Source organism: Mycosarcoma maydis, chromosome 3 (genome assembly GCF_000328475.2).
Source record: "Mycosarcoma maydis chromosome 3, whole genome shotgun sequence".
Classification (NCBI taxonomy): Eukaryota; Fungi; Basidiomycota; class Ustilaginomycetes; order Ustilaginales; genus Mycosarcoma; species Mycosarcoma maydis.
This window is the reverse complement of record NC_026480.1, coordinates 1,325,571-1,341,512: the sequence shown is the minus strand read 5'-3', so window position 1 is coordinate 1,341,512 and position 15,942 is coordinate 1,325,571. Positions and strand designations below refer to the sequence as shown.

At 53.3% G+C, this 15,942-nt stretch overlaps 8 protein-coding genes across 8 annotated transcripts; 3 read left to right on the top strand and 5 right to left on the bottom strand.

Annotated features, from left to right (window-relative positions):
• Nucleotides 1-278: 278 nt before the first annotated feature.
• Nucleotides 279-2,269, top strand: UMAG_01926 (uncharacterized protein; the record flags this gene model as incomplete). Its single annotated transcript, XM_011389545.1, has 3 exons — nt 279-1,066; nt 1,153-1,964; nt 2,085-2,269. The coding sequence occupies 3 exons, from the start codon at nt 279-281 to the stop codon at nt 2,267-2,269; spliced, it is 1,785 nt and encodes a 594-aa protein (XP_011387847.1).
• A 99-nt stretch (nt 2,270-2,368) lies between these two features.
• On the bottom strand, nt 2,369-3,115 carry UMAG_10451 (uncharacterized protein; the record flags this gene model as incomplete). The annotated part of the gene is made up of 1 exon (XM_011389673.1): nt 2,369-3,115. One exon carries the CDS (start codon nt 3,113-3,115, stop codon nt 2,369-2,371), a length of 747 nt encoding a protein of 248 aa, XP_011387975.1.
• A 443-nt stretch (nt 3,116-3,558) lies between these two features.
• Nucleotides 3,559-5,724, bottom strand: UMAG_10450 (uncharacterized protein; the record flags this gene model as incomplete). The annotated part of the gene is made up of 1 exon (XM_011389672.1): nt 3,559-5,724. One exon carries the CDS (start codon nt 5,722-5,724, stop codon nt 3,559-3,561), a length of 2,166 nt encoding a protein of 721 aa, XP_011387974.1.
• A 797-nt stretch (nt 5,725-6,521) lies between these two features.
• UMAG_10449 (uncharacterized protein) lies at nt 6,522-7,174 on the bottom strand (the record flags this gene model as incomplete). Its single annotated transcript, XM_011389671.1, has 2 exons — nt 6,522-6,603; nt 6,696-7,174. The coding sequence occupies 2 exons, from the start codon at nt 7,172-7,174 to the stop codon at nt 6,522-6,524; spliced, it is 561 nt and encodes a 186-aa protein (XP_011387973.1).
• A 483-nt stretch (nt 7,175-7,657) lies between these two features.
• Nucleotides 7,658-9,148, bottom strand: UMAG_01923 (uncharacterized protein; the record flags this gene model as incomplete). The annotated part of the gene is made up of 1 exon (XM_011389544.1): nt 7,658-9,148. The coding sequence occupies one exon, from the start codon at nt 9,146-9,148 to the stop codon at nt 7,658-7,660; it is 1,491 nt and encodes a 496-aa protein (XP_011387846.1).
• Nucleotides 9,149-9,792: 644 nt separating this feature from the next.
• Nucleotides 9,793-10,971, top strand: UMAG_01922 (uncharacterized protein; the record flags this gene model as incomplete). Its single annotated transcript, XM_011389543.1, has 1 exon — nt 9,793-10,971. The coding sequence occupies one exon, from the start codon at nt 9,793-9,795 to the stop codon at nt 10,969-10,971; it is 1,179 nt and encodes a 392-aa protein (XP_011387845.1).
• Nucleotides 10,972-11,001: 30 nt separating this feature from the next.
• UMAG_12177 (putative xylulokinase) lies at nt 11,002-12,888 on the bottom strand (the record flags this gene model as incomplete). The annotated part of the gene is made up of 1 exon (XM_011389836.1): nt 11,002-12,888. The coding sequence occupies one exon, from the start codon at nt 12,886-12,888 to the stop codon at nt 11,002-11,004; it is 1,887 nt and encodes a 628-aa protein (XP_011388138.1).
• Nucleotides 12,889-13,760: 872 nt separating this feature from the next.
• UMAG_01920 (uncharacterized protein) lies at nt 13,761-15,623 on the top strand (the record flags this gene model as incomplete). Its single annotated transcript, XM_011389542.1, has 1 exon — nt 13,761-15,623. One exon carries the CDS (start codon nt 13,761-13,763, stop codon nt 15,621-15,623), a length of 1,863 nt encoding a protein of 620 aa, XP_011387844.1.
• Between the last annotated feature and the right edge of the window lie 319 nt (nt 15,624-15,942).

Here is a 15,942-nt window from a genome sequence, read left to right as displayed (position 1 = left end):
CGGGATGCACAATGGCAACAGAGAAGAGCAGATGCACTCGTCGGCTCAATTACCGGGCCACAAGCTCAAACTCGACACAGTTCGAGTCTGTGAGTCTGTGAGTGTAGGTTCGTCGGACCATTCTGAGTTTAAAGCGGTGCTGGCACCTCGATGTCGATCCTCTTTTCTTCTTCGCCGCTTCTCGCCTTTTCTTGCTACCCTTTCTGTTTCCCCCTTTCCTCCTAGCTCCTATCACCATCCTGATCTTCCTTGTTGTATCTGCCTGTCAAACGTAAACAATGACGACCATCGCTCTCGATCAGTTCGACGCCGTCCTCGGCTCCACCTCGACAGAAATTTCGTCAGTCGCTCTGGGCGGACGCATCCTCAGCACTTCGGACGAATGGTTTGCACCTGCTTCTTCTTTGCTCAAAGTCGGCCCTGCTCCATCGCTTAGAGGACAATTCGGCCCAAAGGGCGCTCTCTTTGATGGCTGGGAGACTCGTCGTCACAACCCCACGTACGACTGGGTTATCCTTCGCCTTGGCCCCAACGCCGGTGGTCATCTTGTCGGCTTCGACGTTGACACGGCCAACTTCAATGGCAACGAAGCACCCGAGATCTCCATCCACGCTCTCGCTCTGACACCCGAAGAGGAGGCTCAAATCGGTAACACGCTTGCCGAGGACGACAAGAGGTGGGAATGTGTCGTCCCCATTTCACCGTGTGGGCCGTCGCAGAGACACCTCTTCAAAGTGGCTGAGGGTAAGGGAGACAAGATTTACACGCATATCAAGCTGCATATGATCCCAGACGGTGGCATTGCTAGGTTCAGGGTTTATGGTGTGATCCCACCGCCTCCTGTCGGACAGGCTGACGGCGAGCAGGTCAACACCGAAAACAGCGCATTCAACCTGCTCGATCTCGCTCACTGCCTCAACGGAGGACGAGTTGTGTTCACCGATGACAACCACTTTGGCGCCGGAAGCAACATCATCTTGCCCGGAAGAGGTAAGGACATGGGTGATGGTTGGGAGACTCGTCGATCCAGGGCAAAGGGACACTTCAACTGGTCCATCGTCAAGCTGTGAGTTCTACAACCCTTCTTTCAACACATGACTCTAGCTTCAGTAGATTCTAACACAAAGACGCCTCCTTTTCCATTCTATACAGTGGCGAACCAGGCTTCCTATCATATGCTGAAGTGGACACAGCCCACTTCCTTGGCAATTTCCCTGAATCCACCGAGATCCTCGGTACCGTCCACGACTCTGCCACTGTTCCATCGGCGGATGCGCAATGGGTCACTCTGCTTCCGCGCACAAAGCTCGGTCCTGGGCGACGACACTTTTTCCCGCTCGTCGATGGAAACTCTGCTCCCTTTACGCACGTCATGATAAAGATGCACCCAGACGGCGGTATCAAGCGTTTCCGAGTGCACGGGCGACGAGCCAGCGCCATTCTTGCTGCCAAGATCCCACCTTCTTCTCTCCCAGCTGTCGCTGTGCCAGAGGACATTCAGGATCCCCTGCCATCGGCTACCTCGGACCCATTCGCACCTGTAAGTGCTGCCATCTCCCTCGCTCCCACCTCTCCCACTTCCGCCGCAACCACCCAAATGGGCATCGTCGTACGCGACAAGTTCGTCGCCGCGGTAGCTCTTACCACCGATGCCTTCAGTAGGTATGGAGCGGTCATCGACGGGCCCTCGGTGCACAACGCGGACGACGCCAAGGCTTTCAAGATCGTCAACCAGGGAACGGCCAAAAAGTACCTCAACTTGGCCGAAATTATCAACAACTATCCGACTCAAGCGGCGGCAAAGACCAACATCCACGTCTACCGCTGTGACGCGGCTGCCAGCTTGCCATTCCAAGTCAAGCTGCTCGAACGACACCGTTTTACCACGCAGGCGTTCATCCCTATGGTGCCCATCGGGGGCAAACAGCAAGGTTTCCTCGTGGTCGTTGCTCAGAACGGTCAAGGTTAGCTCTCGCATCCCTTTTGCCTCCCCACATCCCTTTTCAAGTCGTTCTTCCAGGCCGTGACGTTTGACCGTACTGACCTAGTATTCGCTTTCTCTTTCTGCTGCGACGCTACAACAGATGACCGCCCAGATTTGAACACCCTCGCCGTGTTCTTGGCTACTACCGAACAGGCGATTCAGTACCACGCCGGTATCTGGCATCACCCCATGATTGCTCTAGGCGACCAGCCTACGGACTTCGCTTGCATCGTCAACGAATCTGCTACGCAGCCTCAGCTCGACTGTGATGAGGTCGAGGTATGATTCGTCGCAGCCATTGTCAATAGACCTTTTTGTAAACCTGAGCATTCAACGCTGCAATTGCAAATGGGGGCTGTACAGAACATGACTGGCGTGACTCCACTAGGGCAGTGAGATGCGCAGGGTGGGACCGGAAGGCTTGTGCGGCGTGTCCGGGTTGTACAGAGGATGATTGCTCGCTAGACGCGTTGTCATATCGAATACACCTACGCTGTCGCCGTTGGGCAACCGGACCGGTTTGACCCATACATCGTGCCTTCTGGACGTGCTAGCCATCTTGACCCATTCATCTTGTATCTCTGCACTTTTGACTGTGCTCAATCTGTGCAATGCCACCTCGACGTCTTGTACCGGATCGTCAAACTCCACCTTGACCTCTTCCTGAGTGATGATCATGACGCAACACATTGCGACGACGGTCAGATTCACGGCTGCAAAGAACCATTCGACTGCGCCAGCTGCATTGATTGACCACGCTGCCATTGGCGCTGTTTTCGTGAGCCGTTGGTGAACGAGGGGTAGGTTGGACAGCAGACTAGTGCTTAGTAGCATGGTCAAGATCGTCGACATTCCATTTGGGGCTAGGATGGTTTTGTGCGCGATAACGTTCCGATACGTGGTAGCGGAGTGCGAGATGCGCAGTGCGAGTGCTCTCGTGAGCGTAATCTGTCGATGTTGAAGCACCGAAAACGTCAGTGTGGGTAGGACGAGCGTCGAAACGATGCGAATGAGCGAGTAACGCGTTAGCGGTGCTGACATGAGCAGGAATCGCACCGCTATCGCCGAAACCAGCGCGAGAGAATACAACTCGGTTCGGTACGATGCTTCGAGCGGCAGTATCGTCGGCATCGTGGTACGTTCGCGAATACTCCAGTCGTTGTCGTCAGTGCAGTGTCGAGAGCAAGCAAGGCAGGGTCCATCTCTTAGCTCTTCTTCTCGTCCTTCGAGCCAAATTCTGATTCCGCGCCTGGTGCACAACCCTCTTGTGTTTGTCCAAAAACAAATCCCGACACGAAACTGCGCCTTGTAAATGAGGTCCCAAAAATCTCCGCCTGGCCTCTCTAATCCATAGCAACAGCAACCTTTTAACACTCTTGATTGACTTTGCTGAGTTACACTCACGACTTTGACTGTTGCATAACATTCCAATACAATTACATCAATCACACACCTCGAAACCAACCGACGAGGAAAGCACGAAGTACGATAAAGTGCCTGCTTCATCGGCGATCTGAGCAAAACAACAGCTTACAAGCTGGACACCCTAACCAAAATCTGGCATCTTAAGCGAGCTACGACAAGATCGGCAAAAAGTTACCTACCACCAAGCTGGGTAGATCAAAGATATCTCTCTTGATGGTGAAGCTCCAAGCGCAGGGAACGAGCTTTCCATCCGGCTTGACTAGCGTGCATGTCGTCATGACGCTCTGCGTAGTGTTCTCGAATGCGTGCTGCGCAAAGTTCTCCCAATAATCCAGCGTTGAATTTTTATCCATAAACTCGTAGATCCTCCTGCCCATCAACTGATCCTTGGACCACTGCGTGAGCATGCAGAATTCGGCACCTACGACGCAGATCTCGCACGTTCGTCGCCAAACCACCGTCGGCGTGCCACTGAAACTGATAAGTTTCTCAAATTCGAGCATGGTTCGTTGGAAGGAACGTTCAACAAAGATCTCGTCCTCTTCCGTGAGCGGCATCTGAAGCGCGATCAGCGACGGTCGAAAGATGGCGAGCGCACGGACGATGCGCAGCACATCTTGCTTTTCGTATTTGGACGTGACGTACTTGATCAGGAAGTGATAGCCTTCCGGATAGGGGAAAGGCGCGGTGTTGTCGCGGTAGGTTTTGGCGATGCGTGCGCGCCAGATGGTGTCCTGCTGCTGACGCGCGACGCGACGAGAAGCGATCGCGCGGTTGATATCTGCTGCAACGGGTTCATTCGATGTGGAACGCTGAGACGACGAGCCTAAGTCGACTTGGTTGTTGCTGCCCGCTTGCTGTGCTTCGCCGCTGCCGCTGCCACTGCCGTTGCCGTTGCCGTTGCCGCTGCCGCTCGACAGCAAAATGGGCTCTTCCTTTGCGGTACACTGAGAGCTAGGCACTTCGAGCGCATTGAGCGCACTATCTCCTCCTCCAACATCTTGCAATCCCGTGTTGGGTTGCGGATCCGCATAGACTCCCATGTCTGCTGTATCGCTGTAGGTGGCCGCGACCGTATCCATACCGCCAGCGCCTGGGACCTGGTTCTGCTGCATGCTTATATTCAGAATAGCGTCTAATTCGCCGCTGGCAATGTTCCATCCATTCATCACACCCACCGCTGGCGAAGCCTGCAGATCTGGACTCGCTCCCGATGCACCCATCAGTTGCAAATCTGTGCCGTTGAGCATCGAAGACAGAATCGAGTATTCAAGACTTGTTGCCTCGCTACCGAAATTGTGGGTCGAGGGATCAAAAGAGAGATCGAAGGGCAGCGCACCACCGTTATTGGATGACGCTTGTGTGTCGTCTACTCCTCCATTGGAAGAGTCAAACGGATTGCTCGAGAGGTAGTCGTGTGCATGCGGAGAAGGTCCGTGACCAGAAGAACTGGGCGTGGCTATGCTACCGGCAACCTGATCGAGGATGCTGCTAACTGCAGATGCCTTTTCTGAAGATGGATCAGAGTTCTGGGGTGTTGACTTGGCCGAGTCCTGCTGCGATGGCCGCGACTGGCGCTGTTGCGGACTCGGCGCGTTCTTTTGCTGGACTGCTTGTTTCGCCGCTTTTTTGGCTTCCTTTTGGCGTCTGAGCTCCTCGAGCTCATCATCGTCCAAGAGATACTTTGCTTTTTTGCGGCGACCATCCATGCACGATTCGGCAAGACCCTTCTTGACGCAGCGTTGACACGGCCTTGAGTCATCACAGGTCAGATGTGCCTTTTGGCAGTGTAAGCAGGCTCGAGTTGCCTTTTTGCGTTTACTCGAGCCAGATTCCTTTGACGCTGAAGAAGGCGTAGGTGTGCCTGTTGTTGATGAAGATGCAGGCTTTGCCAGCGTTGAAGTGGACGCAGCGGGAGTTTGCTTTGTGCTGCTCATATGGACCTCCTTCCTAAGCGGTGAACCGGAAGGAGAGATGCCAGCCGTGGCTGCTTTTGCCGCTGGGGATGCCGAGCTGGAATATAGGCTCTGATTCAACGTGGATGTGGTGCTTGGACGAGCGTTGTAGGATGTCGATGCAGACGAGGGTGTCGGAAGGACATTCGGTGGATGCGGGCTAGCAGTGCTCGAGGAGGCAGGTGGGCTGGATGCAAGCGCGGCAAGCGTTGAAGCTGCTGCATGAGATGCAGGGCTTTGATGGCGCTGCGGATAGGTCGTAGATGGATGAGGTGGTAAAGAGTAGGTCGGCGTAGCGGATTGATTCGAGCCGTACGAAGGTGGGCGTGGTGCCAATTTATCGCCTTTTGCGCTTGACATAGCGTATGAACGGCGGTGCTATAAGCTCATGCGTGTAAGTAGTGTGGGAGCTCTACGGCTAGGTGGATGAGGTTACTGCGGTGGCCACTATTGATCCACAAGTAGGAGAAAAAGAACTGTTGTCCTTGACTATGCAGCCTTTCGTGGAGAGGCAATGGTGCTTGAAAGCAAGTCGCTGTGTTGAACATGTGCTACCTGATGAGCATTCGATTCTAGGAGATTCTTGAGGATATTGCCGAGAAGTTCATGGTGGGTAGTGAAGAGAAACCTCGAGGATCAACTCTCAGTGTCTCTTGATTGAATAGCACATAGCGTGTAGCGATTCGAGAATTGTTTCTTTCATAATTTGTGATTACGGCCAACGGTACCGCACCGAATGCCGGATCGCGACTCGTGACTCCGATGCCAGAAGCAAATCGTGAATTCGTCACGCGTGATTCGTGATTCGTGATTCGTGATTCGTGATTCGTGATGGCTTAACACTTTGTTATTTTCCCTTGCCTTAGGCGTGAGGTGCCTAGCAACAAGCTGCTCGTCGACCACTCGTGACTCACGACTCATGGTTCACACTTAGTCAGGCACTTGTGGGTAGATCCTTTCCAAATCAAAGCGGCACATCAACGACCTTGAGACAATGTACAGAAAAAGATAATCGAGGAACACTAAAGATACAGTAAATGATCAAAGCCATGACATGGCCATGCGCTTAGATGCAACGTTGGGCAGGGCCAGAGTGCGACTTTGCAGACTCGGGTCGAACGTGTGAAACTGGAAAGAGTTTGGGATGCCGTTGAAGCTTAGAAAAGCTTGCTCACCATGCGCTTGATAAAGTCAATGCACCATGGGATGTAACTCAGCGAATAGAGCAAAAACGCAACACTGTCAAGGTACATGAGAAAACAAAATAGAGAAGGTCAATTGTCTACATCAAAGAGAGATTATTCTCAGAAAGATGGCCGTTGTCAACTTACTATAGCACAATGACAAAGATGATAGCGAGTATCGTACTGTTAATCGCAAAGACCGACACCCAAACCATGACAAAAGCGACAATCATTACCAACGTGAAGGCGATCCTGACCGGCTTGAACATCTGTTGAAATTGCTTCATGAACCCAATCAGGAAGCCTGTCCCTGTCAAAGAGACCAGGACACCGACCGAATAGAGGATCACAAAGACTGCCATCGAGCCCGTGACGAGCAGGACCGTTCCGAGCAAGGAAATGACGAAGCCGCCCAGCATACATGCTGCAAACCCGATCATCCGTTGTTGACGCGTCAATTCGATACCGAACGTTTTAGAAAAGGCGTCGTTCTCGCCAGTGAGCTCGCCACCAAAGTTTTTGATCTGCTGAGTGTCCATGTTGATCCATCTCGAGCTGCCAGTGCCTGCAAAGGCGTTGCCATTTGAGGAGGCGTTGCCGGTGGTGCCTCTTCCGAACCAAGACATTGCCGCAGGCGTACGTGTTTCGGAGATGGGGATGTGGCGTGTAAATCGCTGTGAAACAGAACTAGATCGACTCGCGTGGTCGAGAGCTTTGGGTTGAGCAGTGAAAGGATACGTCAAGCTAGGATGGATGGTGACAGACAAGAACAAAAGACAAAGACGTGTCCAAAGATGAGTCCGTGTCTCAAGTGACCCTGAATCAAGTCGTCACTAGGCAACTCACATACAAACCTTTTTTTTTGACTCCGATGCGAGACCCTAGCCGTCCAGGCCCTGAATTTCCAACGCGACCTTGGTGGTCGGTTCTACTGTATTTTGTCCTCTCACAACCCTAATCACGAAATTCACTCACCTCATTCAGCAATGACGGCCTCAGCGTCTACAGCTCACACGATCGTGTCAGCTTCACGCTTGCTCCTTGCTCGCAAACATTCAGTGACGACGCAGGTCTCTAAAACGCTATTGCTGTGTTTCGAAGATCGCACATCACTGTCCAATAGACCCAGCCTTGCGCAACTCGGCAACCTCGTCTTCCGACATGCCCAACTCCTGCGTCAGAATCTCATCCGTATGCTGCCCCAAGACCGGTGGTGGTCTGGTGATTTTCATCTTGCCGTTGCCATATCTCACCGCCGGCGCCACAATCTTGATCTTTCCCGCCCTTGGGTGTTCTACTTCGGCCACCACTTTTCTGTCTTTGCTCTGTGGATGCTCGTCGAACGTGCCTTTGATGTTTCGGATGGGTGCGGCTGGAATTTTACCGTTGATGAGATCGCACCATTCCTGCACCGTCTTTTTTTGCAGCAGCTCGTCGAGCAGTGGGATAAGTGTGTCGCGGTGCGCTACACGTGCCGCATTGGTAGCGTATTTTTCGTCCATCGACAGCTCAGGTCGCTCGAGCAGATTGCAGAGGAATCTGAACTGGCCGTCGTTACCTGCACCCAGCATGATCCGGCCGTCTTTTGCCTGGAAGGTCTGGTAGGGCACGATAGACGGATGCTTGTCGCCGTGTCGTCCAGCTTCCTGACCTGCGATGAGATAGTTGGACGCAATGTTGGCCAGCGATGCGATCTGCGATTCGAACAGACTCGCGTCAATGTGCACACCTTTGCCAGTCTGAGCGCGTCCGAGCAGCGCGGCCATGATGGCTCCATGAACGTACAGTCCTGTGGTAAGGTCGGTCATGGCAACACCAATCTTGACAGGCGGTCGATCAGCTTCGCCCGTGATGTGCATCATCCCCGCATCGGCCGCAATGATGACATCGTAACCTGCTTTATCGCGATACGACCCAGTCTGTCCATAGCCCGTAAGACTGGCGTAGATAATGTCGGGTTTGACCTTTTTCAAGTCTTCGTATCCGAGACCCATGCTGGCGAGTTTGCCGGGCAAATAGTTTTCTACCACAACGTCGGCCTTGGCCACCAAATCGTAGATGATCTTCTTTCCGGCCTTCGATTTGAGGTCTACTGTGATGGATCGCTTGGAGCGGTTGACACTCAGAAAATAGGCCGACTCTGGTGGTAGCGAAGCCCAATAGTCTTCCTTGCCTGTTGGTGCCTTGGGAGCGTGCTTGCCGGTCGGAGGCTTGGCAAACGGTGGAAGCCACGCTCGTGTATCATCTCCACCTTTTGGATGCTCAACTTTGATCACATCTGCACCAAGATCGGCTAGCAACATGGTACAATACGGACCAGCGAGGACACGGGTCAAGTCAACAATTCGGATGCCCTTGAGAGGAGGCGGAATCGAAGGACGCTCTTCAGCGCTCGCCTCTGATCGTCTGGCTGGAGTCGTAGTTAAGCCGCGTCGGTGGTCTTGTACGCCTCGTATTATCGCGCTGGCCGCCACTGGCTTCGTAACTGCAGTCGTATCTGGTATCACTGCAAGAGTTCGCAGACCAGCTCTTGCGTTGGGCATACATTTGCTAGTATATTCGCACAGCAGCGATCTCAGACCGCTAGAGACCACATGCATCTTGAAAATACTCGTCCGTGTTCTTGCGCGTACACGGAAGAGTAGCTTGCTCGAATGTCCCACAACTTATAGCGAGTTGACAGGATCTTCGCTAAGGTCGAGGTGTCTGCTGATATTATGCAGTGGTCGGTAAGAGAAGAAGGAAAGGAGGTCCCCGACATTAGATGTGACTGCCTAGCAGAGTAGCCGAAGAAGCCGATCCAAGCGCGTTTGCCGCATGTTGTGCATGTTCGGGCGGATCGGCCGCTCAGACATCCGATTTTTAAAATCACAAAATCGTGAGTAAGTTTACACGATAGCCACGCGATCCTTCGCAGGTGGAAAATCTTAATACACGACAGCAAGTGCAGAAAAACCAGCTTGGGTAAACCGTGGACTAAGTTAGAGCAGGGCGATGCAGATGCCAAGCTCTGCAAAAATGTTCCGTTACTACCGCATGGTCAAAGCGGACTTTAAGCTATGCACACTCCACTCACGACTCGACGACTCACGACTCGTTTCCCCCGCATTTTGGAACGCAACCAATTACAAATTGTGAATCGGACAACTCGACCGACGTTCATGCCAAAGCTCGATCCTCACTGCACAGCCTGTAGCTCCGTCGTCACCATCCTGAGCTCAGTCATACCACCCAGTCAATCAATATGGCGAGTCGTAACATCATCACACCAATCATTCGCGTTTTGCCTTCGGTGAAAACACCGGTTGTGCTTGGTGCAATGGCAGGCGCTTCAGGCGGTCAGCTGGCTGGCGCCGTCTCTGCTGCAGGCGGCTTCGGTTTCATTGGCGCCGGCTATCTTACACCAGCAGCACTCCAGACCGAAATTGACAAGGCCTATCAACAGCTCTCGATCTCTCACGCCGAGCTGTTCTTGAACCGCAAGAGGGCCGATTTCGGTATCGGAATCTTGGTATGGAGGCTCACCGAGCTCAACGACGGCAACACGCCAGATCAGGCAAGACCGAATCCGACCGTCACCGAATTTTTGAAAGCCATCGTAAAAGCACGACCATACGCTATCTGGCTCAGCTTTGGTGACGAGAAGGAGATGGTAGAGTGGCAGAAAGCTATCAACGAGCTTGACAAGCACCATAATGGCGATCTCCAGAGCGAGGCGGAGCAGGTCATAAAGTGGTTCATCATGATTGGAAGAGAACAAGAGCTTCAGGCAGCTGTCGAAAAGTGTCAGTGCGATGTGCTCATCGTTCAAGGCTGCGAAGCTGGAGGGCATGGGCATTCGCAAGCCCCACCACTGTCAGCCTTGCTCTCGGATGTTCTGAAGCGACTGCCTTTGCTTAAGCCTAGCAATGCATCACAATCGACTCCCCCGGTGCTCGGGGCTGGCGGTCTGGTCGACGGTCGCTCGCTCGCCGCGCTTCTTGCTGCGGGATGTGCTGGTGGCGTTTATGGTACACGCTTTGTACTGACCCCCGAGTCGACCTATTCCCAAGTGCAGAAGGAGGAGCTTGTCAAAGCAAAGAGCTCGGCAACACTGCGTACATTTGCATTTGACGACGCACGTGGTACATTGGGCTGGCCAAACGGAACAGATGGAAGAGGGCTACGCAACACGACTGTTGAGGAGTACGAGCGTGACCTGCAGGAGCAGATAAAGTCAGGCAAAGAGGATCCAGAGGGTGCAAAGAGGAGGATGGAGAGGTACAAGCAGGCGGCCAAGGACAATGACACCGACCGTATTGTCATTTGGTCTGGCACAGGTGTCGGCGCAATGGACGCCATCGTGCCTGCAAGGCAGGTGGTGCACGACATAACCAAGGAAGCAATCCAGGCGCTGTCAAGCATTCAGAGTTATGTTCAGTAGTGTATTGCATGTATGCTAGCTAATCTTGTACTATTGTTCCTTTTGAGCCCGTTCCTCGAGCTGCTTCCACGCGCCAATGACATTGGTATATACCTGCGTTCTACCTTCGGTTGGTCGGCAAATTACTTGTACACTGCCTTTCACCTCACCCGTTCCCTCTCGCACTGACCCGGCACGCTTCGCCTGGCTAGACTTGGTCGTGTGCACAAACTCGTCAAATTCGGGCACCTTTTCGCCCGCTTTCAACTGTAGCCTGCTCCATCCCCATGCTGCTTTGTACGCTGCCCCCACCGAGCAAAAGTTGTAGTTGGCCGGAGTCCATTCCTTGCCGTCCTGAGCGGGCTGGACCGGCTTGACAATGTCACAGCCAAAGACGTCAGCCATTGTTTGCGTGATCGTCGGGTTGGATGAGGCACCTCCCACAGCGTAGATCGCTTGCAAGGGTAGCACCGAGGTATCCACAGCCGAACCTGAGGATGTCGTAGGGCCAGCAACGATCGATGAAGAACGGTATCGGTAGTTGAGCATCTGCGTCTCGAGAATGCCGCTTGCATTCATTCCCTTGTCGCTGAAATCGTCTACCTTTTGCCATTCACCGCACGTCGACGGTTTGATGTAGCGATAAATACCGGATGCACCAGGAGGAATGATCTCGGGCCTTAGCCAATAAAATCCAGCTCTCTGTTCTCCATCTTGCTGCAGCTTGAACTTTTCCACATCGGCGTTGAATGCAGCCCAGTCGCTATTGCAGTACTGATCGCGAATCCACTCGCGGGCCAAGCTTCCGGACTTGTAGACGAGCATGTTAAAGAAGGCGTCTCCACTCGACGGCAGTCTGGCCGGGTGGAAGAAGGCGTGAAAGTCTGGATCGGGCACGAATTGATGCGTTGCTACCATGACCGTGTCCGAAGTGCCCAAGCTGATGATCGCCTCCCGTTCGGCCAAGCTGAAAGCGAGAAAGGTAGCGGGGTTGTCGCCGGTTCCGGGGAAGACATGGCAGTCGGGGCTGAACCCGTACTTTTTCGTCCACCAGCTACCGATTTTTGCTACGGGCGTACCTGCATCACGGTAGATGCTACCGAGCTTCCTCTCTAGTTCGACAGCTCCTCCTAGGGAAGCGTCTGAGCCTTCGCTCTCGCCCGACGCAAGGGCCAGCAGTGTCTGGTTCCATCCTGGCTCGATCCTGCCTTTTGTGGCTGTAATCGAAGAAGCGGGCCGCATGTCGAGCAAGTTCATTCCACAAGCGTCTGCTTCGTCGATGCCCTTGATCACTGAGCTTTCATCCTCTCCTTGCCCGACACACAGCAGGGTGGTGATGAAGCTCGATACGAGACCGATTCGTTCGGTGTCCTTGTACGCCTGCGGCTGCTGCGTTCTGAACTTGTAGATTTGAGGACCTGTGAACCTCGTATGCGCTTTCGATCCCGTCATTTGGGCCAATTTTTCTGCTCCACCGACTGCCTTTTCAAATGCCTTGCACGCATCCACGGTGGAAGAGTCCTGCCAGTTTGGAACAACTTTTCTGCTAAAAGCCTGCTCGACCTGCTCGGTGAGCGTCTTTTCAGCGGAGAGGGTGGTAAAGATACGCGGTGCAGCACGAGAAAAGTAGACGGAAGCATGCTGCTGACCTGCGGCGGAAATAGCACGGATGCGAGAAAGTGGCCAAGAGGCAGATCGCATGCGCTCAGCAAGCATGTCGATCGACTCGACGTATAGCATAACTGGAGCAACCACAGTGCCTTGGTCATCGTCGGCGGCGGGTGCGGATATACCGCCGGTAGTCTTGTACTGAGGAAGGTCACGGTCGAAACGGATTTCAAGCTCAGAGAGCACGTTGAGGTCCACGTCGAGCAGGGAGGCCTTGAGCGCCTGAGTGCTCGCATCGAGGCCGAGGAAGAAAGGTGATGTGCCTTCCATCTCTGAACGGACAAGAGGACGTCGTTTGAAAAGGCAGTGGGGAGGCAAGTTAGATCAGAATGTGGACAAGTGACTTCTTATATCAAGCGCCTTGTACGAAGTCCTGCCATCAGGCCGACGGCCAGACAAACGGACAGAGGCAGTCAGCAAAACAGACCCTGAGCATGAGCAGGTCGCCGGTCTTGGTCAACAATCACGAATCACGAAAGTGCGTCGGTGAAAAGATTGCCGACTCCAACATTCATGATATTATTCACGATATCGAGAATGCCGAAATCGTGAAGTGAATCGTGAATCGTGAATCGTGAATCGTGAATCGTGAATCTTGTCGAGCCCCGATCAATATCATTGAAGACCACTCTTAACAGCTGCCAAAATCGACGTGCGGCACGCGGGCAAGGGCGTGCTGAAACTGACATTCACGATTCGTGATTCGTGATTCGTGATTCGCGAATTTGAATTTTGGTGTTGCAGCTGTGTATCCGTGTCCTCCTGATTCACGATTAATGATTGCCACCCTAACCATCACTACCTTTATCTTCCACGTTCTTCCGCCGCCCTTATTTAACCGACATCTGGACAACATCTTGGGAACTCAAGCCCAAGGTATCGCAATACCAAGAACTGAAATCTGCTTAGCCGCTTCAGCTGATCTCGATGCAGCCCTCCTTGTGCCTCGTCTCCGTCATCGCTCTTACGGTCAACACCCACGGCCGCAACTCGATTCCCTACGCCCAATGACATTGGCCTTCCGTCCACAGTGACATTCCTTTTGAACAAAGCTAACTATCATCATCTCGCTGCAGCATCCGTCTTCATTCTGATCTTGCACCTCCTCGGTCGCTTATTCGGCTGCTAAGCGCTTCACAAATATGCCGACGCACGTCATCGAGATCGACGTGACACAGGTCTCGAAATCGCTTGCCGTGCTCGGGGGCTTCATTGTCTTCTATGGTCTGCTGTCGTACGTCGTAAAAGAACGACTTTACCTTTCGGAACCACTGCTAGCTGTGATAGCAGGTATCATAGTCGGGCCCTACGTACTCAACTGGGTTGATCCTGCCAGCTGGGGCACGACCGAAGAGACCAACTATGTCACTTACACTTTTACCCGCATCGTCGTCGGTATTCAGGTACTCTTCTGCGGTATCTCTCTACCAAAGGCGTACCTTTGGCGGGAAAAGCTATCGCTCACCATCTTGCTGTTTGGCATCATGACTACGGCCTGGTTCACCACAGCGTTGCTCATCTGGGGTCTCATCCCCAATTTGACATTCCTTGAAAGCCTCTGCATCGCAGCAGCCGTGACGCCTACTGATCCTGTTCTCGCCAACTCGATCACCACGGGGAGATATGCCGAGAAACATGTTCCCGCCAATGTGCGAAATATCATCGTTGCCGAGTCCGGTGCCAACGACGGTCTTGGATTCCCGTTTCTGTATCTCGCCATCTACTTGCTTGCTCGTAATGGCGAGGACAAGGGTAGCAGTGTCAGTACTGTAATTGGTCGTTGGGTGTACGCTGTCGTCGTTTACCAGATTCTGCTCTCGATCGCCTTCGGTTCGCTCGTCGGATACTTGGCTAGGAAATCGCTCAAATGGGCCGAATCGAGGTCCTACATCGACAAAGCCAACTTCTTTGCCTATGGTCTGGGTCTGGCGTTTTTCACTCTTGGAACCACGGGCCTGTTTGGATCGGACGATATCCTTGCATGCTTCATTGCCGGCAACTCTTTCACCTGGGATGACTGGTTCAGAATCCGCACGGAAGATAATGATTTCCAAGAAATCATTGATACTGTGCTTAATATGGCCGTGTTCGTCTATATCGGTGCTATCGTCCCTTGGGAGGACTACTCGAATGCGGATCTGCAACTTGGTGGATGGAGAGTCGTTGCGCTCGGTATCACGGTTCTTCTGCTCCGACGTCCGCCCTGGGTGATTGCGGCGACCAAGCTGATCCCTGCTTTGAGCGATTTTAAAGAGTCGTCCTTCGCTGGCTGGTTCGGTCCCATTGGGGTTGGCGCGGTGTTTTATATCCAGGTGGCGCTCAAGCAGCTACCGGCTGATGGGACGCGTGATCGTCTGCGCGTCGTCTACTCGCCACTGGTACTGTTTATGGTCTTCTCTTCCGTTTTAATGCACGGCATTACGATCCCGATTTCCAAGCTTGGACCGAATGTGATGCGACGTACTGCTACGCTCACCAAAGCTCGTTCCATCACCTTTTCACGACGTATCAGCCGTACGAATACGATTCAGGCCAGTAACACGACCAGCCAACGCGACAGCTTGCGCGGAGCACGCCACAATTCATCTGACAAAGCCGAGCCAAGTGTCGCTGCTGCACTTTACGGATCGCATCGTGGTCATGTCGCGTTTGATGAGGTTGGCAAACCGCTCTGGAACCCGCTTGTTGCGATGGCTGAATGGGGTGTGCACGTGTGCGCGTTTTGGCGCAAAGACAGTTTCTGGCGCAAAGACGTACGGGTAAATCACATGGCATTTTCGCACCACAGAGTGGACAAGAATGACATCTCGGCTGCTAGTGGTCTGGTCAAACAGCGGAGTGTGCACGACGATACAGCGGCGCACGTTGATCATGGCGTTGGTGCAGATGGCGAAAAGCTGAGGCCGCGGTTTCCACCACCTGTGTTAGAGTTACCGACGAGATGCCAAGACCAGTCGTCAGTTCGGATTGCACCATTCCACCACGCACCGCAACCAGAGTGCTGAAAGGACTACGTCGACTACCGTCGTCTCACCAACACCTTCGATCACTAGCGCACTCGATAACCACATCATACATAGCGAGTCCAACCACAGCCCGCACACGCGTAAGCTGCCACATGACATGTGCGCCTTTGTTCCGTGATCCATGCACTCTCCGCACAGCTAGAACACGTCCGTGTAAATCATCCCCAGCCATTCACACACCACTCCATCGCCTCAACGTAAATCACGAGTCTCCTCCACCCCTCCCAAACTAACATCCACTCTCAACTCCCCCTTCCCAACCCCATCATCTCTGGCTTTCTTGACTCCCCCACAGAAT